Here is a 25,508-nt window from a genome sequence, read left to right on the forward strand (position 1 = left end):
AGGGGAGGTCCGGGTAGTGGGCCGCCCTGGGGCGAGCGCTGTGTGAGCTTGAGCAGCAGCTGCTCAGAACTGGCAGGAGGCCGGGCCACACGCTCCTCCCAGTCCCTCCTCCGCAGCAACCCGGGGAGGGGAGGGGAGGAGAGAGGAGGGTCGAGCCTAACCAAGGGTAGATCTTAAGCGCCTGCTCAGCCCACCTCCGAGATACCCCAGCCCCGGGTGAAAACGACTGTCCGGAGACCTGCAGTGAGAGGCTCTTGGATCTGGCTGGCGTTGGTGGCATCGGTGTACCCAGGGCCCCGGGTACCCCGGAGTAACTCAGCGCAGCGCCTAGGTAAGGAGCCCCGGGACCGCCAGCGTCTTGAGCTATGGGCTTGTGACTCTATTGCCAGGCTGTGGCGGGGGACTCCGGAGCTCGGACTGGGGAGGACGGGCAGGGAGGGCGGGCTGGAACCACAGCGTCCTCCTGTTTGGTTCTGGACTGACCTCGGAGGCCCCCAGGAACAGGGCTCCAGAACTGTTGAGGGAAGATGTCGGATTCCTTCTGAGAAAGTCACCCTAAGAATTCAGTGCCAAATGGGCGGCAGGTGAACCCGGAGCATGCAGGGAAATGTTTTGTCTGTAGATCTCATTCTGGGACTCACACACACACTTCCTTGTGAGGAATAGTCCAGCTTTAAGAAGTCTGAAAATAGAATAATAAAGCCATATCTCTCATTGTTGGAGCGTCCTGCTGGTGGCCAGATAAAATGCTGGTTATTTCACCCTTTAGGCTGGATTTTTACAAAGCCAAGTAAAACCAGAAAACAGAGACCATTGTCTTCTTGGGGTTTTCATTCGGACCCATGGGAATCACTGCTAGGTCCTGGTAAGGAAGGAAGGAGAGGTGTGTCAGGCTCTTACACACACCGGAGGGAGCTGTCACCACTAAAGGACACACAGATTCTGGTTTGGGCGGCACATGTTACCAAATCAGACTTGCACAAATCATCTTTGACCCAAATGAGAATGCAGAGCTGGGAGAGACTGGTGTATGAGCAGGAGCGGGAAAATGTATCCCCTGAAGCAGGGACAACGCCAGAGGCTGGCAAGCAAATCTTGGAGTCACATTGAACTCCTGGGTCAGGGCACCAGAGTCAAAACAAAGAGTTCGACCTGGCAACCAGGCGCCGGAGAGATGTCAGCACCCAGGCTCACCGAGGGGACTCCGGTACTCTTACGATAGAGAAGGCTTGTTGATTTAGCATCCTCGGCATGCCGGCTTCAGCTCCTTGCCGTCAGGCATTGAGTGATTTTCCTTCCTCCGACATCTGTGTACAGAGCCTTCCCTCCCCACGTGCTGATACCATCCTTGAACTGCTATACCATGGTCTGTCATTCCAGACTGTCGCTGACCTCAGTGACACTGAGGCGGAAGGCTCAACATACTGAGCCACTGAGTGCTTGAGAGGAGAGATGTCAATGGGTCTCAGCAACTCATTAAACAATGAGAAATCGATCCCCTGTGAGGTGTTAAAGGGCAGGTCCAGGTCTCCCTCATAACCGGGTAGCTGGCTTTTAACTCTTTTCCACTGTGTCTGCTCACAGGTCATAAGGAACTCCTACAGATACAACTAAACCCCCCCCAAAAAAAATAGTTTTGTTTGTAAACAAATACAATTTAAGATTCCACTTTTGAGACTGCCTCAGCATAGAGCAGTAAGAGAAGAGACAATGGGGTACTTGGGATGGGGGTCCCTGGGAAGAACTTCTTTAAGGGGGACCCTCTTGTTATCTTTTCATCTTAAAGGGTACATGTGGCCCAGACTGGGTTCCAACTTGCTGTATACCTGAGAACCTTGAACTTTGATCTTTGGTGTCTCAGTCTCCTGAGATGTGGGATCACTGGCCTGAGGCACCCCCGCCTGGTCTATTAGGCACTGGGGATCAACCTCAGGGCATGCTAGGCAAGCATTCTACCAACTAAGCTACATCCCCAATCATATTTTTAAAAATATTTTATTTTATGTATATTGGGTGTTGCCTGTACGTCTGTGCACCATGTGTACCTGATGCCTAAGAGGGGCAAGAGAGGAGCACCAGATCCCCCGGAACTGAAATCACAGAGATTTCGAGCTGCCATGTGGGTACTGGGAGTTGAACCTAGGTCCTGTATTAGAGCAGCCAGTGCTCTTAATCATGGAGCCATATCTCAGGAGTCCCCCAACCCCACTCCACATGCTCTGTGTGTTAGGCCTGCCATCTTTCATGATTATGAGCCTGACTGACCCACTGACTCTGAGAAACACAGAAACACTTCCATCAGATAAAGCTTGAATGATAAAGTATTAATTAGAAAGAAACTGAATGAGGGAACGATTAGTTCTAAATCATGTTGTTCTGGGATTCTAAGGAAGCTCTGCGGTCTGCTGGCATGGATAGAATGTTCCCATTGCCTTTCTCTATGAAGTATGAGCCACCCCTGGCATGCATCACTGCTGCTGTGAAAAAACATTTTTTTAATAATTAATTTAACTTTATTTTATGTGCATTGGTGTGAAGTTCCCCTGGAACTGGAGTTACAAACAGTTGTGAGCTGCCATGTGGGTGCTGGGAATTGAACCCAGGTCCTCTGGAAGAGCAGCCAGTGCTCTTAAGCACTGAGCCATCTCTCCAGCCCCTGCTGTGGAAAAATTTTATGAAATCAACTTCTAACACAGTAAACAGAACAGGCTCACACAGACTGTATGGCTTTTGTTTTTAAGTAAACTTAGCAGCTGAGGAGGGAAGTTACTGTAAGAACACACACTGAATTAATTGGTAGTTGATTCTTAGCAAAAGCTGTGTTCATTCCCTCATTCATCAGTGTCAACACATCAGTTGCCGGGTGCTGCTCTGTATTGACAAAGTGCTGGGGAGGCTGAAGCAGGGCAGTCTCACACATTCAAGGCCCAGCTTGTGCTCTACAAAACATCATGTCTCAACAAAAGTAGCCATGGGCAGGGGGTATAGAGAACTTGCCTAGCATGTGCAAAGCCTGATTCAGTCCTGAACTCTAGAACAGACAACAGGTAAGGTAGGATAGATAGATAGATAGATAGGATAGATAGATAGATAGATAGATAGATAGATAGATAGATAGATAGATAGATGGATGGATGGATGGATAGATGCTACTGTGGACCAGGGTGTGCATGTAGAACAGTAAGTTAGATACACTTTCTAGTGTCAAAGAATTTTGGAGTCAAGAGATGAACAAAAATCAAGGAATGATCGGAGTGAGTTCAGACAATAATAAATGTTTAGAAGAAAAGCCAAGAGCTGTAGTACAGTGCTATCCATACAGGCTTAAATGTGTAGACATGTGTAGGGCAGATAGCAGGGGCCTGACTTCTTGGATTCAACTCCTCCTTTTTTAGATTTTTAAAAAAATTTTTGTGTATAAATATTAGCCTACATGCAGGAAGATGGCATCAGATTCCCCGGAACCATATTTAGTGATGGTTATGGGCCACTGTGTGGGTGCTGGGAGCTGAACTGAGGTCCTCCGCAAGAAGTATGAGGGATCTTGGCCATATTCAGCCCTTTGGAGTTTTGAGGAGAGATTTCTCTGAAAAAAAAAAATCCTTGAGATGGGACCCCTGAAAAAGAAACACTTTTGGCAGAGGGACCTACTGTGCAGGTGTGTGGGAATCGAGGGCAATGTACAGAGGGCACAGTTGGGAAGGCCAGAGTGGCTGGAGAGGAGAGGGAGAGGAGAGCTGGATGCAGGGAGGGAGGGGAAAGGTGGCTGGGACCAGGCCACCCAGAGTCTCGTAGGCCAAATCGAACAATGCAGGTCTCACTCCAAATAGGCCAGCAAGAAGCTGGGTGTGTTCTAAGCAGAGGTGTGAATTCATAGTTCTGTGAGGTTGAACTGGGTGTGGTGTGGAGGATGGAGTGTATGAAGAAGCAGGAGAGGATGTGGCTTTCGATTAGCTGGTGATAGTCTAGTCAAGGCTGTAAGTGACAGATGGGCACAGGGTAGATTTTGAAAGGAGAGTGAAAGGTTATGTACGTAATGTTTCTGTGTCTCAAATTTCCCACCTACAAAATGGATCTATCATTGCTGCCCCTGAACTTCTGTAAAAAAACAAAACAAGCCGGGCGGTGGTGGTGCACGCCTTTAATCCCAGCACTCAGGAGGCAGAGGCAGGTGGATCTCTGTGAGTGCGAGGCCAGCCTGGGCTACCAAGCGAGTTCCAGGAAAGGCGCAAAGCTACACAGAGAAACCCTGTCTCGAAAAACCAAAATAAATAAATAAATAAATAAATAAATAAATAAAAATAAAAAACAAAACAAAACAACAAACCAGCTAATAAGTGTGCCTTAAAAAACATTATGAATGGACTCCTAAGAGAATGTAAGATCTTATTACTAATAAGATAATGTGTAAATCTATCCCTCTCTCTCTCTCTCTCTCTCTCTCCCACACGCACACACACACACCCCACATTATAGCAGAATACAATACAGTACAACATTTTGCTCTCTCTGGAACATCAGAAACCATTAGATGAACCACGATAGAACACAATGACGCGAAGGCTAAAACAGCATCTAATTTCACCTTACAAGTTGAACGTGCTCAAGTAAAATACGAAAATATAACATTTGAAACTGGGAATTGGGAAAAAAGAAGTTGAAAAACTTTTCGGAGGACAAATGAGTCTTTGTCCTGGATAGGGCCCTGCCAGTGTCCAAGAGTGCACAGCTCTGCTGAATGGCAATCTCCATGGGGCAGCAGAATTCACCGGGAGGGCCCTGATAAGCACTGAATAGCTTTCCCTTAGTGGAGCATTCTCTCTTAGAGGAGGCTCTGCAGCTTCCCTGGTTGAAGGCTGACTAAGTTAGAGGTGAGGGTTTTGAAGTTGTTTACTTCACTAGAGAAGAGATGACCCCGCCATGACAGGACAACTCACCACCACATGAGGCAACCCTCCTTCCAGCCACTTCTCCTTCCTCGCTTACTTTGAGGTACAGCTTACAAGAATGAGATGTCCTAGTTCAGAAGAAGAGGGGCCTCTTCCTTATTTGCATTGTGTGCTGTGGAAATGTTAGCACTCATGGCAGCTTGCGGGCTACATTCTCTTGCTAAATGCCTCTAATTAGTCAATGAGTCGATGTCTGCGTTTAATTCTCAAGTAGTCAGCCTGCTGATTCAAATTGGTGACAATGATTCTGGGACATATCTACCATATTTCCTTAGGATTGGGAGCTCGTGCGGGCATCTTTAAGGGAGAGGTCACAATCTCTTCTTTGGCCGTACATCTTCTGTTGATTCTCTCTCTGTCTCTGTCTCTGTCTCTGTCTCTGTCTCTGTCTCTCTCTCTCTCTCTCTCTCTCTCTCTCTCTGTGTCTCTCTGTCTCTGTCTCTCTGTCTCTGTCTGTCTCTGTCTCTGTCTCTCTCTCTCTCTCTCTCTCATTTTTGTGTGTGGCATATGTGTGCATGTGCATATGTGCTCCCCTGTGCACACGCATGAGGAAGCCAGGAGTCACTGATGCCTATCTCCCACTGTCATACCACACTTAAAAAAACATTTTTTTTTTTGAGTCTATCTCTTGCTGAACTCCCTTATTTAGCTAGATTGGCTGGCTGGGCAGTCTGCCAACCCCTTCTGCTTCCACCTTCCAGTGTTCAGACGACTGATGCTCGCCACCACACCCTGTTCTGTATAAGGGTTCTGGGGATCTGAACCTGGGTCCTCACGTTTGTGCTGCAAGAAATTCCCAACCAAGCCATCATCTCAGCCTCAAGAGCTGTAGATGTATTTTTGTTTGACTCATTCGATGTATGGAAAGGTTCAATTTCTTAACATCCTTCAAACATCAGTGACTATTACAGGCAAATGTGGTCACCCAGTTTTTCTTGAAAACAGCTAAAGGATGTAGTGACATTCAGCTCTCATTCCTACAAGGAAGCAATCTACTGGAGTGAGATGGGGATGCTCCTTTGTGGCTGGTCCAGTTTATCACTATTCCCATTCCGTGGCATAGGTCTGTTTTCCTCATTTATGATTCCCGTGGACTTCAAGATTTGACGTCAGGTCAGAGCTGTCCAGTGTAGCTTGTCTCACTTAGTGCAGCATCCTCCATCAGTAGAGCACAGACGTGCGTCTTGCTAACTATTTGAAAGGCTCCATTAGTCGGTTACTGAAGTCTGAGTCCACCTAGCAAACGGTTAAGACTCTGTGTGGAACTGTATCTGTCAGGAACCACATGAGTTTTCCATATTGCTCCAGCAGCTCCTGTGACTTGTTGTCCTGACCCTTCGTCATTCAGGTTACTGTTTGGTTATTGCATCTTTGCATAAACGTTCATTGGCTAAAATCCTTAAATCCCCACCAATTAGTAGACTGCCAACTGTCTAGCAGGTACAGGATACAGTGGGAGGGTGGCTTTCCTCCCTCTGTCATTGTGCTTTGGTTATGCAGCCTGGGATGTCTTTGGGTTGTACTGGATTGGTTTATTTTATTATTATTATCATCATCATCATCATCATCATCATCAATCATCATCATTATGATTTTACCAATTCCTTATTCTTTTTGGCTCATTTTTTAGGTCTTATTTTCCAGCTTGACTGTTCCTGAGTCCTTAGCAGAACTAAGAAATATATAGCAGTGTTGCCGGAAGTTTCTCCAGTCCCACCTGCCCCAAGGTCCTGCAGCTGCTTATAAAATAATCACTCAGAGGCTTAATATTAATTACAAACTGTATGGCCTATGGCTCAGGCTTCTTGCTAGCTAGCTCTTTCATCTTTGTTTTTTTTTTTTTTTTTTTTTTTTGGTTTTTTCGAGACAGGGATTCTCTGTGTAGCTTTGAGCCTTTCCTGTGACTCGCTTTGGAGACCAGGCTGGCCTCGAACTCACAGAGATCCACCTGGCTCTGCCTTCCGAGTACTGGGATTAAAGGTGTGTACCACCACCGCCCGGCTAGCTCTTTCATCTTAAATTAACCCATTTCTATTAATCTATGTTTTGCCATGTGGCCATGACATTACCTGCTCTCTCACATCTTGCTTCTCCTGGTGGCAGCTTGCAGCCCCCCCCCCCCCCCCACGCGCCTTTACTCCTCTCTCTATCCCTCTTGGATCTCCCACCTGCTCCATCCTGCCCTGCCATAGGCTGATGCAGCTTTATTGATTAACCAGTTGGAGCAACACATATTCACAGCATACAGAAAGACATCCCACAGCATACAGAAAGACAGACATCCCACAGCATACAGAAAGACAGACATTCCACAGCCTAGTGGCTTTCAACTGACAACGATTCTTGCTTCCCCATGGGATATTTGACAAATATCCACATACACAAACACATATCTGGTTGCCACAATGGGGTACACTGTTGGCATCTAGTAGGTAGAGGCCAGAGATGCTGCCATAAACATCCTATGAGGCACAGGCCACCCCTACAACCATGATTTGTCAGCCTGAAGTGCCAGGTGTGAGAAGGTTAAGAACTCCTGTTTTAGAGTCGGGGCCTAAGTTCAGATTCTGGCTTAGCTGTCTCCTATCTCTGTGATGTTGGACTCATCATTTAGCTCCCACACCTCCATCCCATCGCTGTTTTCTCTTATGTCTGTTGAGCTCTGCAGAGGTCATTTGTATAAAGCACTTAGGATGTTGCATGGTATTGTCAGGTATCATTACTGACAACCGTCACATAGATGCTTTCATAGTTTTCCTTTTCTCATTTCTCCTCATATATAAGCCATCATCAAGACGTGTTGGTAAAGTCTGGGAGTTGGTACTTAATTTTTAACCTCATCTGACAGGTAGGCGTCTGTGCACTTGAGTATTTGAAGACTCTGTTAAGAGATCTCAGAACTCCCTTCCCTTTATGACCCCCATTATAGCAGCAACCCTCCCCAACCTATGATCTCAGTCACTCATGGTCAAATGATGGCCAGGAAGTATGAAGTGGAGCATTCCCCAAATAAACAATTCATGAATGTTAAGTTGTATACCATTCTGAGTAGGATAATGAAACGTCATGATACCCCGTTCTACTTCACCAAGCCTGCTCAGAATGTGAACCACCTCTTAAGAGCCCAGTGTGTGTGTGCACTGTGTACGCCACCCACCTGTCAATCACTTAGCAGCTTTCTTAGTTACCAGATCAACTGTCATGAGTTTAAGGAATCCTGGATGTTATTTATGATAGCCCCAAAGAGGAACCAGAATGTAAAGCATGGAAGGACAGATTAACTCTGGCACTATGTTGTGTGTTTTTTTTCCCCTGTGGAGGAGTGAACAAAACCTGGACATTTGCACACTAGACACAGGGTTTTTGATTTTTTTAACTTATATAATTTTATTTTTGGTGTATGGGTGTTTTGCTTACATGTATGTCTGTGCACCATGTGCATGCCTGATGCCTGTGGAATTCTGATGAGGGTGTCAGGTCCTTGAGGAATAGAGTTACAGACAGTTGTGAGCTGCCATGTGGGTGCTGGGAGTCAAACCCGGGTCATCTGGAAAAGCAACCAGTGCTCTTAAATACTGAGCCATCTCTCCAGCCCCTGGGTGCACGTATTTACCACAAGTAGCTGTGTTGTTTTTATAACAGCGAAGAACTGCGTTTTAGTTTCCTTTTCTTTTCTTTTTGGTTTTTTGAGACAGGGTTTCTCTGTGTAACAGCTCTGGCTGTCCTGGAACTCACTCTATAGCCCAGGCTGGCCTCGAACTCACAGAGACCCACCTGCCTCTGTCTCCCGAGTGCTGAGGTTAAAGGTGTGCAGCACCACCGCCCCTGGCTAGTTTCCTTTTCTTGACCACAGTTCTTTTCTGATGTTGTGAAATGATTACACAAGAATCATATGAACTGTCCCCAAAGCATGATTAGACACTTCTGCATAAGTTTCATGATTCTTATCCCTGTGAGGTAATGTGACATTAAGTTCTGAGTTCATGAGATCATGAGACAGGGATGGACATAGTGCTAAGAGAGTAGGTAACTGTTCTCCTTCTTAGTTTTGAAATTAATACATATTGTTTTGCTGATTTAAAAAAAAACATACCAGGTGTTTAATGAAGTGGGGACAAGAGAGTCCAATCCCATCCACAAACTGTCCTTGTTTTAGCATCCCTAGAAAGGGAACCATTAACAGTGTTCAACTCCAAGTGACAGTTGAGGTAGCTATTATAAATGAAGCAATTATTGGGGGCTGGAGAGATGGCTCAGCAGTTAAGAGCACTGGCTGCTCTTCCAGAGGACCTGGGTTCAATTCCTAGCAACCACATGGCAGCTCACAACTGTCTGTAACTCTAGCTCCAGGGGATTTGACATCCTCACACAGACATACATGCAGGCAAAACACCTGCCCATAGATTAAAAAAAAAAAAAAAAAAAAGAACAGCCAAGTGTGGTAGCTCATAACTTTGATCCTAGAACTTGGGAGGCAGAGGCAGGCAGAACTCTGTGAGTTTGAGACCAGCCTGGGCTACAAAGCAAGTTCCAGGACAGCCAGGATTGTTACACAGAGAAACCCTGTCTCGGAAAAACCACTCTTAATTAATAGTTATAAAATAATAAAAATAAATAAACCAGTTATTGGTTTTCCTTTTGTCCAGGTACCTGGACAATATGAAATGTCATTTCTTTCTTTTGTGTGTATGTGCACTTAGTGTATATGTGCAGGTGTGCGGTACATTGGCACATGTGTACACAAGCCAGAAGAGACCAGAGAACAGCCTCAGGTGTCATTCTGTGGGAGCCAGACACCTTGTGTTTTAAGACAAGTCTCATTAGATGGGAGCTCATTGGTTTAGGCTCAGCTGCCTGGTTGTGGAGCTCCAAGCATCTTCCTGTCTCTCCCGCCGCGGTGCGGGATTACAAGGGTGTGCCAGTGTGCCTTACTTTTTACCTACACTCTCAGGGATCCAACTCCAGTCCTTGTGCTTGTAATGCGAGCCACCTCCTCAGCCACTGGTTCTTCCTCATTAAACAAGATGCAGTTGTTTCAGCTTCCTTGAGGATCAGAGGTTCCTTCTTGTTAGTTAGTTAGTTAGGTAGGTAGGTAGGTAGTTTGTTTCCAGACAGGGTTTCCCTGTGTAGCTCTGGCTGTACTGGATCTCACTCTGTAGACCAGGCTGGCCTTGAACTCAAGAGACTTGCCTGCCTCTGCCTCCCTAGTGCTGAGATTAAAGGCATGTGCCACCACACCTGGCCGGACCAGGGGTTCTTTTGTTTGTTTGTTTGTTTTTGTTTTTGTTTTGTTTTGTTTTGTTTTTTCGAGACAGGGTTTCTCTGGAACTCATTTGGTAGCCCAGGCCAGCCTCGAACTCACAGAGATCCACCTGGCTCTGCCTCCGGAGTGCTGGGATTAAAGGCATGTGCCACCACACCTGGCTGGACCAGGGGTTCTTAATCTCAGTCATTGATGATTTGGGGTATCTGTATATGGTGGGGGGCAGTCTGTGCTTTGAGAATATTTAACAGCATGCTGGGCCTCTGCCCATTCTATGTCACTAGCAGTCCCCTGACAACGGAGACAATCGAAGGCGTATCTTGATATTTCCAGTGTCTTTGGGGAAACAAAATCAGCCTGGTTTCAAATTGCTGGACAAGCTGTTTACATCATCATATCCAAAGGAGGAGATCGTATCTCCCTTGACATTCAGTCCGGTATTGAATCAGTTTTTGAGATAGCTAAACTGTTCTATTAGATTTTAGTCCAAACTGAGCCTGCCTATTACTGCTCACACATCTTGCACAGCAAATTTACAAATGCCACATTAGTTTTCTGTGGCTGCCGTAACAATTTGCCATTTAGTGGTTCCGAGCATGTTCTGGTTGGGTTGTGGAATGTCCCCCATGGGTTTGTCTTTTGAAGGCTCCTTCCCTACCGATGTTGCTATTTTGGAAGATCACGGAACATTTAGGGGGTGGAGCCTAGCTGGAAGAAGTAGATCACTAGGGGTGGATTTTGAAGGGTGAGCCCACCTTCTGGGCTTCTCTCACTTCTGACTTCCTGATCTGCCATATGAACGGCCTCACTCCTCCTCCAATTACTGCTACTCCGCTCCGTCTGCTTCATACATTGTTTTGTTTGAAATCAGGGATGATTCTCTTCTGACATTTTACTTTAAATTAAACATAAACACTCTATGATCATATAAACCCCTATCATATCCTTTTGAATTAGTTCTTATTGAAGAAACATTTTATTGTAAAAAGGATACATTTTTATTTTTTAAAGCAAAGTTGGAGTTTGTTAAGAAACAGTTTTATGGACTTGAGGGGGGAGATATAGATAGATAGATAGATAGATAGATAGATAGATAGATAGACAGACAGAAGTTGGGTGGTAAAGAGGTGGGGGAGGAGAGTGAATATGTCAGAATACATAGACTGAAATTCTCAAAGAATTGATGAAACCATTATTTATAAAGGAAGTATTTTATTAATATGTTTTTTTTTTTCCGGTTTTTCGAGGCAGGGTTTCTCTGTGTAGTTTTGCGCCTTTCCTGGAACTCACTTGGTAGCCCAGGCTGGCCTTGAACTCACAGAGATCCGCCTGGCTCTGCCTCCCGAGTGCTGGGATTAAAGGCGTGCGCCACCACCGCCCGGCTTATTAATATGTTTTAATAGAGATTTAAGTGCCAGCGTTAAGGGAAAGAGAAAGAGGAGATCAGGAACCAAACAATACCCCTCAACAGGGTGCTGGGTTCGTAGTAGAGAGTCATACCTTGTGTTATTTTTTCAACCTTAACTTTTTTTTTTTTTTTGGTTTTTTTCGAGACAGGGTTTCTCTGTGTAGCTTTGCGCCTTTCCTGGAACTCACTTGGTAGTCCAGGCTGGCCTCGAACTCACAGAGATCCACCTGGCTCTGCCTCCCAAGTGCTGGGACTAAAGGCGTGCGCCACCACCGCCCGGCCTCAACCTTAACTTTTATGTGACAGTTTTATACTTTTTCAATTAAAATTGAACTATGACTCTTTCTCAGTCATAAGAATTAACTTTCAAATGTGTTAAATAAAATCCCACTGATAACACGTTGAGGTTGTCGGACATTGCAGTGTTTTGGTGGTGGGTGCATGTATGTATGTATGTATGTGTGTGCTGGCTTTTTTAGTACTGACCACATGAGCACTGCACTGAAATTTGTGTTTATTTGGTTAGCTGTACTTTCGTTGTTGCTTTATTGAGTCAGGATCTTGCTTTATATTGCAAGCTAAACTTGAACTTAAAACCTTCCTGCTCAGCTTCCTCAGTGCTGGGGCTGTAAGTGTGAGCAGCCACACTCAGCATGAGCTAACAGTTCAAAGGTCCCCCTCCCATTTATAAGCTGTTATACTAATCCTAGAAATTTCATGAAAAGGTCAGTGAAAGATACAAATAATTTAAGGCTTGCAAAATTATCTTTTTTATTAGTGGGGGGGGAGGAGAGAAGATAGATAGGTAGATACATAGATAGATAAATGATTGATAGATAGATAGATAGATAGATGATAGATAGATGATAGATGATAGATGATAGATAGATAGGTAGATAAATAGATAGATAAATCATAGATAGATAGATAGATAGATAGATAGATAGATGATAGATAGATAGATAGATAGATAGATGATAGATAGATAGATAGATAGATAGATAGATAGATAGATAGATAGATGATAGATAGATAGATAGATGTGTGCTTGGAGGCCAGAAGAGGATGCCAGATGCCTATCTCTGCTCCATCTCTCTCCACCTTTATTCCTTTTAGGCAGGGTCTCTACTGAGCCGAGAGCTAGACCAGCAGCCAGGAGGGCCTGGTGAGCCTCCTGTCTCTCCCTTAGACAGTGCTGGGACTACAGGCATGTACATTGCCACTCTATGCTTCTTATGTAGGTGTGAGGATCTAAATTTAGGCCCTCACGCTTTCACAGAAAGCACTCCTATCCACCGAGCCCTACCTCCAGGCCCCAAATTGCTTTTTAAAAACGTACTACATACTCCTACTAGCATGGCTGACTTTGTTTCTATTTCAGAGTCTTAAGGAGATGCTCTGTTCCTGGGCTTTGATCTACCCATTGATGCTTCTGCACCTAGTTCCTTCTTTCTCCAAGAACAGGTTGCATGTTTGTGTTGTGTTGACCTGAGGTGGTGGTTTAGAAAAGGGCTTCTGTAGTTGTGATTTTGAAGACTGCTACGTGATCATTTTGTGGGCCAGGGTGATAGCTCAGTGGAAGAGTTCTTGCCTAGCAGGCAAGAAGCCCCCAGTTCCATTCCCAGTACTGCTAAACAAGTAAAAATAGACATTTTGTATTCTCTAGTTCTAAGAATGAATGTCCCAAGTCACCACCCGAAATGCAAAGGTATTTTTAGCCAACTCTTATCTGCAGGCAGAGAGCTTGAAGAGCCTTGGGAGTTACAGCCTCCTACAAAGGGTTCCACTGTGTTCCACTGTACAAAAGCCTTGGGGGCTGCGGCCGTCTCCCACAGCTTTCAATGACCCTTGGAAGGTAGAAGCAGCCTGTGTCCTGGGAAGCCAAGGACATCTGGCTGTTTATACTGGCGCTTTGTTGGGAAAAGCAGGAAGCTCTGTTTGCTACTTTGTAGCCTGGGGAACTTTGGGTCATGTTTATTTAAAATAGGTAATACTTTCAAAGGGGTTGGCAGTGCCTTCCAGCAAAATCACAGGAACAAAGAAAACAGCACAGACAAAATAAGATAGGCAAACAGACCAGAAGCCAGAGGAATGTAAGCACCACCTATTCCCAGGCACAGAGACCATCAAGAGATTTTCAAATGTTAGACCCAAGTTGGGGAGTGGAGCAGAAAAAGATTTCTTTATGGTGGTGGGGCTGCAAACCAGAGCCGTGTTACCGCCTCAGCCCTCTTCTTAAAGCAGTAGAGATTGATGCAAAGTAAAGGTGTGAATTGAGAATGGCCTTGAGGGACTGCAGAGGCCCTGAGGAAGCTGGAGTTAGTGACAAGGAGCTCAAGATCCCCAGACATAGGGCACAGGGATGATGAGAAAGGAGACAACTTGGAGGGAGGGTCACGTGAGGTCTATGGCTCCGACAGTCCCTGTTCTTAGAAGACAGTGTTTTCATTTGTAAGGGATGGGAAGTCATGTGGAAAGGAGAGAGAGAGAGTAGCTGAGCAGGGAGATAGGAGCCAAATGAGTCAGGAAGAGTGCCTTGAGTTCCCCATGACACACTGGAGTGCTCAGGACAAAGGCTGAGGCGACATACCACTCAACTGTCCATCCCGTATCCACTAAAGCTGGAGTGTGCACACACCGCTGGACTAAAGACACAGACACGGTTCTGCAGGGGGGAAGTCCTTCCTGTGTTAGCCCAGTAGATGTGCATAATACACCTGATGGGCGAAAAGCCGCCATGGCCGAGTGCAGGACAGAAGTCCAGCAGTTTGCTGCTGCTGCGGCTTTGTTTCCCTCACGGGGATTTAGTGTTCCCATAGAAGCCAGCCTCGTACTTAGTACTCTGAGCATTACAGGTCGAGGGTGCTGAGTACCTGAGGTGAGGGATGTGGTCCATGGATACCACAGTTACTACTCATCATGAAGAGACGTGTGAGCACATCATGAGAGAAGAATTAACAGAGGCATGGACACACTGCAGTGGGCATGATGGGCAGTGAGCTGGGGGCTCCAACTAGAGAAGCCGGGAATGGCATCTTGGAGGAGAAGCACCGACTTCACTGAGGGGGTCATACATTGAAAGCAAGTGCAAGAAGGTGGGTGCTTTATTGATGAATCCAGGGATCTCGGTAAACCTAAAACCAAAACAAAACATATGCTTAACAAAAGGGCTTATGGTTTAGTTTTCTCTCCTCTCCTCTTCCTTCCCCATCCCTCAGTTTGTATGTTGTTGCTAAGACAACCACTTATGTAGCATAGGCTGGTCTTGGGAACTAACTGTGTAGCTAAGGGTGACCTTGAATTCCCATTATGTGGCATGTTATTCTTGCTTTTTTGTTTGTTCTTGTTTCTTATGCAGGATCTCACTCTAGAGTCTAGGCTAGCTTGGAACTCACTGGGTAGCCCAGGATGGTCTTGAACTTGGGGCAGTCCTCCTGCCTCAGCCTCCTGAGCGCTGGACATGGCAAGCATGTTGGCCTACCCTGATAGTTTTCCACCCCCGTCATTCTCAGTGTGTGTTTTCATCCCCTCTCCCATGCCAGCTTGGTACCGTTGGCTGTGAGCTGCTCTTCCTGATGTCGCCTGCTGAGTCTCAGATGGGGGCAGTTTCACTTCCCAAGGGACACTCTCTTTTTGCTTACCAAGACTTGCCGGCAGATAGGGAATGGCAAGTACACGTTAAAACAAAAAGACAAGGAAACCAACCATTGTCCTCTCCCTAGAAGTGAGCACAGAAAACACTCTGGGACTGTGTTTATCTGGATTTTTTTCTATTTATGTAGAAATTATAGATTTAAAATAGAAACAAGACCATGCCACATTAACATTTTTTTCTAATATGCATCAGAGTGTTGGGCTTATTCCTTCGACTCTAAAGGCTGCCATTCATATGACCCGGTCAGATGGTATTGGCGGTACCACCCAATGACTCCATGATGTAAGAAGCAGAGACCATTCGAAGCATGGAGCCAGACAGTGCTGTGCACAGTAGGTACTGAGTAGGCAGGCATTTATATCTCACATTACATTTTAAGTTTCATAACCTCCTATCAAATTGGGGATTCCAGAAGTCTCAATGGAAGGCAAAATGCTTCTTTGCTTGTGCAGTTCCTGTCTTATGGGAAAACGAAACAAAACCCAAACCAACAAGTTGAGATACGGAAAAAGTCCAGCCCACGTCTCCTCAGACCGCTTTCGACAGAGTGCTTGCTGATCTTTCCGGAAACAGGAAACAGGCTTCTTCACGTATCTTCCTGCTCTGTGGAGCTCTCCTTGAAGTTTTGTTTTGTTTTTAAGTCGTGTGTGTGTGTGTGTGTGTGTGTGTGTGTGTGTGTGGTTATGTGTGTAAATGCAGGTATACATATGCTACCATGAATATGTGGAGGTCAGAGGACAGTCTTGGGTGTGGCTCCTCACCTTTCTCTTGGTTTGAGAGGGTCTCTTTTTCACCTCTCTGCCTGTGCCAGGCTAGCTGGCCTTCACCTTCTAGGGATCCTCCTGTCTCCTCCAATCAGGCAGCAGGAGGGGTGGGATCACACACACCAGCACATCCAGCCGTGTGGGGGTCCTGGGGACCTGAGCTCAGGTCTTCACACTTGCACAGCACGACTTTACAGTTGAGCTATCTCCCGACCCCTTCCTTGGGGGGTATATGTCTGTGACACCTGTAATCCTCGCCCATGGAAGGTGGAGGCAGGAGTTCAAGGTCATCCTTAGTCGCACAGCAGAGTTCCTGGTCAGCCTGGGTCCCTGAGACTCTTTCTTACCCGTCCCCTAGAAAAAAAAGAGGGCAAAAGTAAAAAGAGTGTCACAATATTCTCATTTCTTTAGCACAGGTCAGTTTCAGAAAGAAGCAGAGGTTTAGCTTGGGCAAGACTTCAGGGTGCCTCCCTGACACCGCCATGCACCGCCACAAAACTGTCCTCTGCAGCAGGACAGTCCTCCCCTTGTTCATCTGTTCCCTGTAACAAGAGCAGCGTGCCCAGAGCAGACCTGCCTGCGCTGCCGTTTCTCCACCTGAAGCGTGCTTTCCCAAGTGCGTCTTTCCCGCTGTCTCCTGTGAAGCTGCAGTGGGGACATCCAGGAAGCCTCTGAGCCCTCAAGGACGGCATGGAGAGTGGACAGCTGCCCCGTCACGTCACTCCTGTCTAAAGCTTGGCAGCCAGGGGCTCTGGGGCAGCCAGTGTGGACTACTGCATGGGGTCTGACTTATGGGACATTAAAAGTCCGCGTCACCATTCATACACCTGCAAACCCAGGCCTCAGAAGACTGCGTTAGGAGGATCGCAAGGGATAGTCTCAAAACAAAACATATTCCTGTTTTCTCTCAAACATCTCTTGCCACTGGCAGGGGATTCTTGCCTTTGAAGAAAACCTCTGGAGGCTTTAGTGTAGTACCTCTAGGTGTCTAGGCTAAGACTAAAGTAGGGTTTTGAAAGTTACGAAGAAGGTGTGTGTGTGTGTGTGTGTGTGTGTGTGTGTGTGTGTGTGTGTGTGTGTGTGTGTAAAGCAGAGGTGGACCTCAGGTGTCTACTGCTATCACTATCTACATTTTTTTTTCTTGAGACAGCTTCCCACAGATTGCATTCACTGATTGGCTACACTGACTGGGCAGCCAGCTCCAGGAATCTACCTGTCTTTACTCCATCTCTGCACAGGTGCCCCACCCCACCCCCATGGTTCATTCATGTCTTAGTCACAGTTTCTATTTCTGTGATATAACCAAAAGCAAAGTGAGGAGGAAAGAGTTTACCAGGCTTAGATATCCCAGATCACAGTCCATCAAGGGAAACCATGGCAGGAACTCAAGATCAAGATGGGAACGGATGTGGAGGCCATGGAGGAATACTGGTATGTCTAGGTTTGTGCCAAGTTGATAAAAAACCAGCTAGCACCATCGCCATGCTTTTACATAGGTGCTTAGGATCCAAACTCAAGTCCTCATGCTTACAGGGCAGGCACATCACCCACTGAGCTAACCGACCACCTTGATGCAGAGGTGTTCTTAAAAACTGAATACTTCGAACCGTGGCAGTGTTGTAGCCGATTAGATTTATCCAAGGTACGATTATTACTAACTGAAAAAATTTCCCTAAAATTGAGTAAATGACTACGTGAGCAAATGAATATAGAAAATATGAGTGAGCTAGTCACGCTTTATTGAAAGGATGGGCGCTTTGAGGATAAAATAGGAGGTCTGGTGTGGTGGTGCAAGGGAGAAACTTTGTAACAAGGCAATGGTACTATTGTCCGTTTGCAGCATTTCCAGACACTGCAGCGAGGGGGAGAGGTTGGCTGTGCCAGATGCCTAGGCAGCCTTTGCAGGACAGATGTCCTGGGAAGGGCTCCCAAGAACTTGTATGGCTTTGTGTCCTACTTCTGCCCTGCTCCATTGTGAGCACCTAAGGTGGCACTGGAGAGTAGAGCATCCCCACCCTGCCTGAGGACTCTGAAGAGGCCATTTGCTGTCTCTAATGCTTCTTTCAATTGTTGGTGGGAATATAGAGTGGAGATCAAGACACTGCACGCAGGCTAGCCTTTGCCTAGAGTAGCTTTGCTTGCTCCAGCACACTGATCTCCATATGATGTCTTCCTCTTTCTTCTCCTGATCCCAGTGATCTTCCGAAGGGATCGAATGGCCCTCTCCTTTCTTAGTGAAGCTAAAAATGACCAGGGGTGGAATATTCTAGAGCTTTTTTAATTGAAGTAGATCAGGAAGCTGAGACTCCAGTGACGATATCCCCAGGTACTTACAAGTTAGATGCTGTAACAGGGGCTCTTTGTAGGTGATGGCAGGCTGAGCCGTGTCCTGGTTTGTGCTTAATTTGGAAGACTCCATAGTCCTAGTCCTCAGGACTCAGAATCAGTGCTCTGCAGTTTCTAAGGGTCTCAGCACATTGCTCCCAAATATGAGAACAAGTCTCATCCTCATAAGAGCGCGGCTTCCTTCGAAACCAAGGCAGCTGTTGGGTCTAGGGTTAGCATACGATGACCTTCACATCCTTTACCTGCTTGTTTTCTCATTCGTTTTAGGAGATGGTGGTTTAGAGTACACCAGCTGGGCCTCCCCAAGTTTGGATTGTTTTAGTTAAAGACAAGGAGTAGGGACTGGAGAGATGACTCAGGGCTTAGAGTGCTGCTCTCCCAGTGAACTCAGGTTAGTCAGTTCACTATCACCTGTAACCCCAGCTGCAGGGGTTCAGACCCTCTCCTGGTCTCAGAGGACAGTGCATTCATATGTGTACACACATACATACATACATACACACACACACACACACACACACACACACACACACTTTAAAATAAAATAAGGACTCAGGCCTTCTGGGAGCAACCTTTGCCCCCAGCACTTCCTATCTATGTGATTTGGACAAGCCAATCAAATCCTCATGCCTGGTTCCTCCGCTGTGGCATGCGGAACTCACATGATTTGGTGGTGACTACATAGGATGCTTTGTTCTGGGGACAGTACACAACTGCTGGGAAGGTTGTAAGCCTTCGTGAGTCAGCAGTGTTGGGGCTGGAGAGATGGCTGGGTGGGTAAGACACTGGCTGTTCTCGCACAGGGCTGGGGGGGGGGGGGGGGTTGGTTCAGTCCCAGCACCCACGTGACAGCTCGCAACCATCTGTAATCCCAATGCCAGGAGGTGAGGTGGTGTCTCCTGCCCCACTCAAGATCCAGTCACACACGTGTTACACACACACACACACACACACACACACACACACACGGGCAAAACATTTTCTGTTACACATAAAATAAAAAATAAATATTTAATTTAAAAAAATCTTAGCGATATTATTATGGGTTCAGTAGCTGTTTGTTTTGAGGAATTTAGTATTATTTTTAAATACAGTGACATTGTTGTGCTGTGTACCAACATGAACAGATACCTATATTTTCAAATTAAAATTGAAACAAAATTTTATAAACAAAATTTAGAACTAAATGTATATATATTTATATATAATGTAACTCTATATGTATGTCTGTGTTTATATCCATGTATGTTTTGTGTGTGTGTGTGTACATGAATTTAACCATAGAAATACATCTTGAAAAAGACTGTTAGCAAATCATTATAAAAAGGAAAAACTTATTCTTTTATTTACTTTATCCTGTTATCTTTGGATTTTTAAAGATCATGTGCTTTCTGATGGATTAATAAGACTGAAATAAGACAAAACAAAATTAGTCAAAATTATAAACAACCTTGGAGTATTAAACTATGCATACTTTTTCCTGACCAGAAAAAGAAACTAGTTGAATAGATAAATACAGCCATTCTGTAAGAAACTCCAGAGACAGTTTTCCAAGTTGATTGGCATTGTTCGGTGGTAAGATCTGATTTTACTGCAAATGGTGTCTTGGAATCCTTCTGAATTCCTTTTGCTCTGAATTGGTTCCATGTCATTTAAGAGGTTTTACATGTCTGAATGGTTCCCTTCCTATAACATATGTGCTCATCTTGCATTTGAGTCCCAGTTATAAGCTGTTTTAGGCCAATGATTGTATCAAATTCTTCAGGATTCCCAATTGCTTCCATCATGGAGAGTATATACAGTATTTGCTTGATAAATACCCTTGGATTAAATGGCTGGGATCTGGTATTAGAATAAAGCCATTTGATGCTGCAAAAAGCCATTAACAACCTAGAAATTTCAATGCTTTTATGCAACAAAAGCATATTTCTTATCCATGGAAGGCTGTACACATTGGAAAAGCTCTTTTCTGCCTATCAACTAGGGATCTAGACTTCTTAGGCTGGAGCCTCCAAGGCTATAAACTGACTTCTGAGTTTTGTGTTGGAAAAAGGAAGGGAGAGAGGAGACGAGACACATTGTCTCAAGTGTCTTAGGCCAATTCTTTTCAGGTTTCCATTAATCAGGAATTAGTGTCCAGACTGGATTCCAACTATAAGAGAGACACAGGATGTGCAGGGAACATAGGGGTCTCACAGGAGTGGAAAATAATCATGCTGTTTGGTTAGTGCCTCCTTCAAGTCAGCAGAATTGACATTCATGTGGACTGTGAGGCTTGTTTTGTGTGTGTTGGAAACCAGATGTGTCAGAAACCGCTAGGATTCCTATCTGTTTAAGCAGACATTTATTTAGTGCTTACTGTATACCAGGTGCTAGTCTAGGACTTCGGAACACAGTAGTGAGGTGGAGTTCAGACTTCTCACACTGCAAGAGCTGAATTTCTAGAGCAAGTTAATAAACCAATAATGCAGAGTTTGCCATTTGGTAACAAATATTGGAGGACTGTACATGGCACATTGGACTTGTACTGGTGTGGGGAAGGAGGATGCAGCTCCATTTTAAAAAGATCAGGAAAAATTCACTGTAAAGGTCACTGGGGCAAAACCTAGAGATGAGAGTCATTTGGTTGTCAAGGCAGAGAGCCTTGCTGTGGGAGTAAGCACAGACTTTGGGGTGGGGTGGGAGGTCAGGATACCTGGTATATTTGGCAGGAGGCCAGGAAGCCAGGGTGGAGACAGCAGGTGTGCAATTAGAGAGGACAGAGGTAAGGTTTCAAGTCCGTTGAGTGTAGACCAAAGACAGCCATGTGTGATATTTTACCCTATGACAGATGAAGCCAATGAGGAGTAATACAGCCATCTGTAATTATATTGGATTTAGACTTTGGGGCTGGGACAAAAGCAGAGAGACAGTGTTGTCAACATTCAAATGAGAGGTAATGGTGGCTTGGACCAGTTCCATCAGCTCCTTCCAAAGTTGAAGGGACACATTTTAGTTCTAGTTTTTTTTAATCTATGTCTGTCTGTCTACATCTATCTATCTATCTATCTGTCTGTCTGTCTATATCTATCTATCTATCTATCTATCTATCTGTCTGTCTGTCTATATCTATATCTATCTATCTGTCTATCTATCTATCTATCTATCTGTCTGTCTGTCTATATCTATCTATCTATCTATCTATCTATCTATCTATATCTATCTATCTATCTATCTATCTGTCTATATCTATCTATCTATCTATCTATCTGTCTGTCTGTCTGTCTATATCTATCTATCTATCTATCTATCTATCTATCTATCTATCTATCTATCTCTATCTATCTATCTATCTGTCTATATCTATCTATCTATCTATCTATCTATCTATCTATCTATCTATCTATTTTTGAGACAGTCTCATGTCATCCAGGCTGGTGTTAAACTTGATGTGTAGCTGAGGATGACCTTGAACTTCTCCTCCGCTCTACCTTCCAAGTACTAGGATCACAGGCATGTGCCACCAAGCCTGGTTTATGCTGTGTTGGGGATTGGACCCAGGGCTTCAGGAATGCTAAACAAGCACTTTCCCAACTGAGCTAAGTCCCTTGCCTGGAGAAAGTCGCATTAAAGGGGAAATAATTTCACAAACATGAGCACCTTTTTTGATTTGTTTTGTTGGTTGGATTTTTTTTTTTTGAGATAGGCAACAGCTCTGGCTGTCCCAGAACTCGCTTTGTAGACAAGGCTAGCCTCCAACTCACAGAGATCTGCTTGCCTCTGCCTCCTGAGTACTGGGATTAAAGGTGTGAGCCTCCATCACTGGGCAGTACCTTTTGCTAATGAGGTGTTTGTGTATGGGTCTAACTGCAATGTTGCTTCCACTACCTCAATTCTGTCATTTCATTAATCCATTAGTTTAGAAAATATTTCTCCAATACCAGCATCCTCCAGAGGCCAACAATTTAGACCTGATGTCTATTTTCAGAAACTTAGTGTGGTAGGACATTCATACACGGCACCCAGTTGTACCACTTACATCAAAACCACACAACAGAGCACTATAATCACAAGAGAAACTGGCATGGAAACATTACCCAGAGCCCACTAACTGCTGCTAGGTATCTGTACAAGATATGCCTTTGGGCATAATGACGAGGAGGACAGATTTGTTATAATTATTATGATTTGATTTCCCTTTATAACCAAATGGCACTGTAATAAAAATCAGAGAAAATCATATTTAACTGTCTCAAAATGTTATGTCTATGCTCTGCCATCCATCAGCGTAAAGGATTCTGCCAATTCAGTACCTATCTAAACGCCAGCTCTGAAAAAAAAAAATGTATGTTTCATTGTTAACCAACATCGCTGGCACCCCAGGCTCACTGATTGGCAGCCACTTAAATCCTCTTCGGTACATTCACTGCATGGTTTTTTTTCTTTTCTTTTAGCTATCGGCTCCCAAGATGGCACTGCTTGAACAGCGTGCACTTTTCTGCCTCCTCTGCTGCCTCCCACTGGTGCGTCCTTTCCACTGGCAGGATGACTTTAGGTCATCAGGTAAGTGACATCAAACTCCAAGTGACTTCCGGATGCTGCATGTTTTGATGTGTGCGAAAGTCCTTTTAAGAAGTGTTGGGGGGGGGGGGGGGCCTGGGGGCTGGGGAGATGACCCCGGTGATAAAATGCCTGCTGTGCCAGCTTGAGGACCTGAATTGGATCCCCAACCCTGATGTTAAGAAGTTTTCAGTGTTGTGGGGGGGGGCAGGATCGGGGGGGGGGGGTCCCTGAAACTTACTGGCAAACCATCCTAGATGACTTGATGAGCTTCAGGTGCAGTGAGCGATCCTGCCTCAAAAAAGCAAAGACAGAGGGGTGATCATAAAAGATACTGTTCATCGATCTCTGCCTTCTACAATCCTGTACACACATATGCATGTGCATCTGAGCATGCATGTCTACATGAGCACACTAACAAGGGCTTACCACAGACAAATACACACACACACACACACACACACACACACACACACACACACGAGGCATGCAAATACGTTCAGGGAAATAATTCATCCTGAGGTAGGGAGGGGCCTCACTCTTATCTCTTTATGACCCAAACTGAACAGGCATGTGTTTTCTTGTCTTGCTACAACCATGGAAAACGCCCCCAAACACCTCCACCTCCCACTTCCACTGCCTCTATTCGACTCCTGCCAGGTACAGGAGCACACCTGCCATGGCGTTTACAAGGCAGTCTCCAACCCTGCTTGTGTCTTGACAAACAAGCTTAGTCCTGGGGAGGTGGAGAGGTATGTGAGGAGATAACAATCTGGACTCTTGAGGTCCAAAGGGATGTGACTGTTTCTACCTCAGTATGAGGAGAAGTGGAGGCAAGTAGATACTGGAACCCCAGGGGAGACTCGACATGCTCAGGAAGGGATAAAGGAGGAGAAAGATTTAGACCATACTAGGAGGAGTAGCTAGCGTGGGACAGGCGCATCTCATGTCACCAAGAAGGACCTACCTTGCCAGGACATTGCTTCAGAAGCATCATGAACGCCTGTTCATCTTAAAGAAAACTGTGACACACGTGTGTCTCAATCTATGTCCTGTGGAGAACACAATCAGAGGTGGCTAGAGAATGATGTCACTCTGTCTACACCCACAGATCCCTATACCTGAATACATGTACTCACTTCAGATCTGGTTGTTCGTGCTGGTTGGGTGACTTCTTTCCATAGCATCTACAAAAGGGCTTGCATAACTCCGTGGCATCGAGATAAACTTTGCCCTACTTCACAATTGGGGAAATGGATGGATCAATAGGAAAAGGACTGTGCCTTATATTGATAATTGCACAGGTAATTGAATAGTATCTCAGAGGTCCATTCATCCCTCAACAATTCCCAGGAAGTGAAGGCTCTATGGATACAGCGGTGACTAAGGTGCGGAGCTTGTCATCAGGGAACCTGTGACCTACTTGAAATGTAGTTAATTTTTCCAAGTATCCATTTCAGAGATTGGAAATAGGTCACACGATGGGTAAATTATTATCCAGGGTACATTTTATGTCATTCACTCTTATTGGTGCACTGAGAATTTACAGACATGTTTCCTGTCCTCTCATCTTTGAACATCACTGGAAATCTGTTCCTTGAGGACAGGGTTATTTAATTATTCATCTTCCTGGGATTTGTGTTAGCCCAATGCCATACTCATTCTAGATGCTCAAAAGTGGTTACATGAATATTTTTAAGTTATAATTATTAGACTAATTTCTTATCAGGTTGTGTGTGTATGTGTTATAAGTGTGTCTGTGAGTGTTCACACCTATATACACTGGCAGAAGCCAGAGGAAAATGTCCAGTGTCCTGTTCTATCTCTTTGCACCTTATTCCCTTGGGATAGTCTCACACTGAATCTGAAACTAGGCCGACAGCCAGCAAGTCCCAGGGATCCTCCTGTCTCCACCGACCACAGGACTAGGGTTTCAGATCCCAGCACCCATGCCTAATTTTTTATGTTGTGCTGCAGATTTAAAGTCAAGTCCTCATGCCTGTGCAAAAAACTCTCTGACACATTAAACCATCTCTCCAAACCCTTCTTTTGATTCTTTGGGACAGCTTTATGTAGCCCAGGCTGACCTCTAACTCATTATGTAGCAAATGCTGGCCTTGAATTATTTATCCTGTTCTCTTCACAAGCACTGATATGATAAGTATGTGCTGCCTTACCTGGAAAGGTTTAAAGTATGGGCTAGAGAAGGACAATAAAAGTCTAAAAGAGAATGCAATTTTCCTATAATGTATACATGCCAAGACTCAGGAATATATACCAAGTAGCATACTATACGTCCAAAGTTCCTATGCAAGTAAAGTTGAGGAGGATTGAGAAAAGATAAACTGAGCCACAAGCTAGAGCATCCAAGATAAGGTGGTTCTGATGTCTCTTTCTTCTTCTTCCTTATGATGATTCCAGACAGAGAGAGAGATGAGATGCAGGCTCATGTGATGTGCAAGCTGTAAGACACCCTTTTCTGTACCCAGGGTAGTACCTGTGGCTCCTAGAGTCTGGGTGAGCAGGCTCCTAAAGTAGAGGAGGCTTTGGAGAAACACAGATTGTTTGAAGAGGTTCCCATGGT

At 45.1% G+C, this 25,508-nt stretch overlaps 1 protein-coding gene and 1 long non-coding RNA gene across 7 annotated transcripts in view; one reads left to right on the top strand and one right to left on the bottom strand.

The window, feature by feature from the left end:
- The first annotated feature begins 240 nt into the window (after positions 1-240).
- Pla2g7 (phospholipase A2 group VII) overlaps positions 241-25,508 on the top strand; it is a 46,083-nt gene continuing 20,815 nt past the window's right edge. Inside the window, exons 1-2 of the mRNA XM_059281301.1 lie at positions 241-331; positions 22,819-22,927. Coding sequence (XP_059137284.1) covers positions 22,834-22,927 — 94 coding nt within the window. The 5' untranslated portion in view covers positions 241-331; positions 22,819-22,833. The remainder of the gene's footprint in view (positions 332-22,818; positions 22,928-25,508) is intronic.
- Positions 14,396-25,500, bottom strand: LOC131926058 (uncharacterized). Of its 6 annotated transcripts, none has more exons than XR_009383431.1 (5): positions 25,203-25,500; positions 24,064-24,158; positions 23,892-23,976; positions 23,166-23,215; positions 22,607-22,694 (listed from the first exon to the last, which is right to left on the bottom strand). It is a non-coding gene; the product is annotated as an uncharacterized LOC131926058 (long non-coding RNA). The 6 variants fall into 6 exon arrangements; XR_009383429.1 differs by having other exon boundaries at positions 24,064-24,161; XR_009383430.1 differs by lacking the exons at positions 22,607-22,694; positions 25,203-25,500 and adding an exon at positions 14,396-14,754 and having other exon boundaries at positions 24,064-24,646.

The sequence above is a fragment of the Peromyscus eremicus genome, chromosome 16_21 (genome assembly GCF_949786415.1).
Source record: "Peromyscus eremicus chromosome 16_21, PerEre_H2_v1, whole genome shotgun sequence".
NCBI lineage: Eukaryota > Metazoa > Chordata > Mammalia > Rodentia > Cricetidae > Peromyscus > Peromyscus eremicus.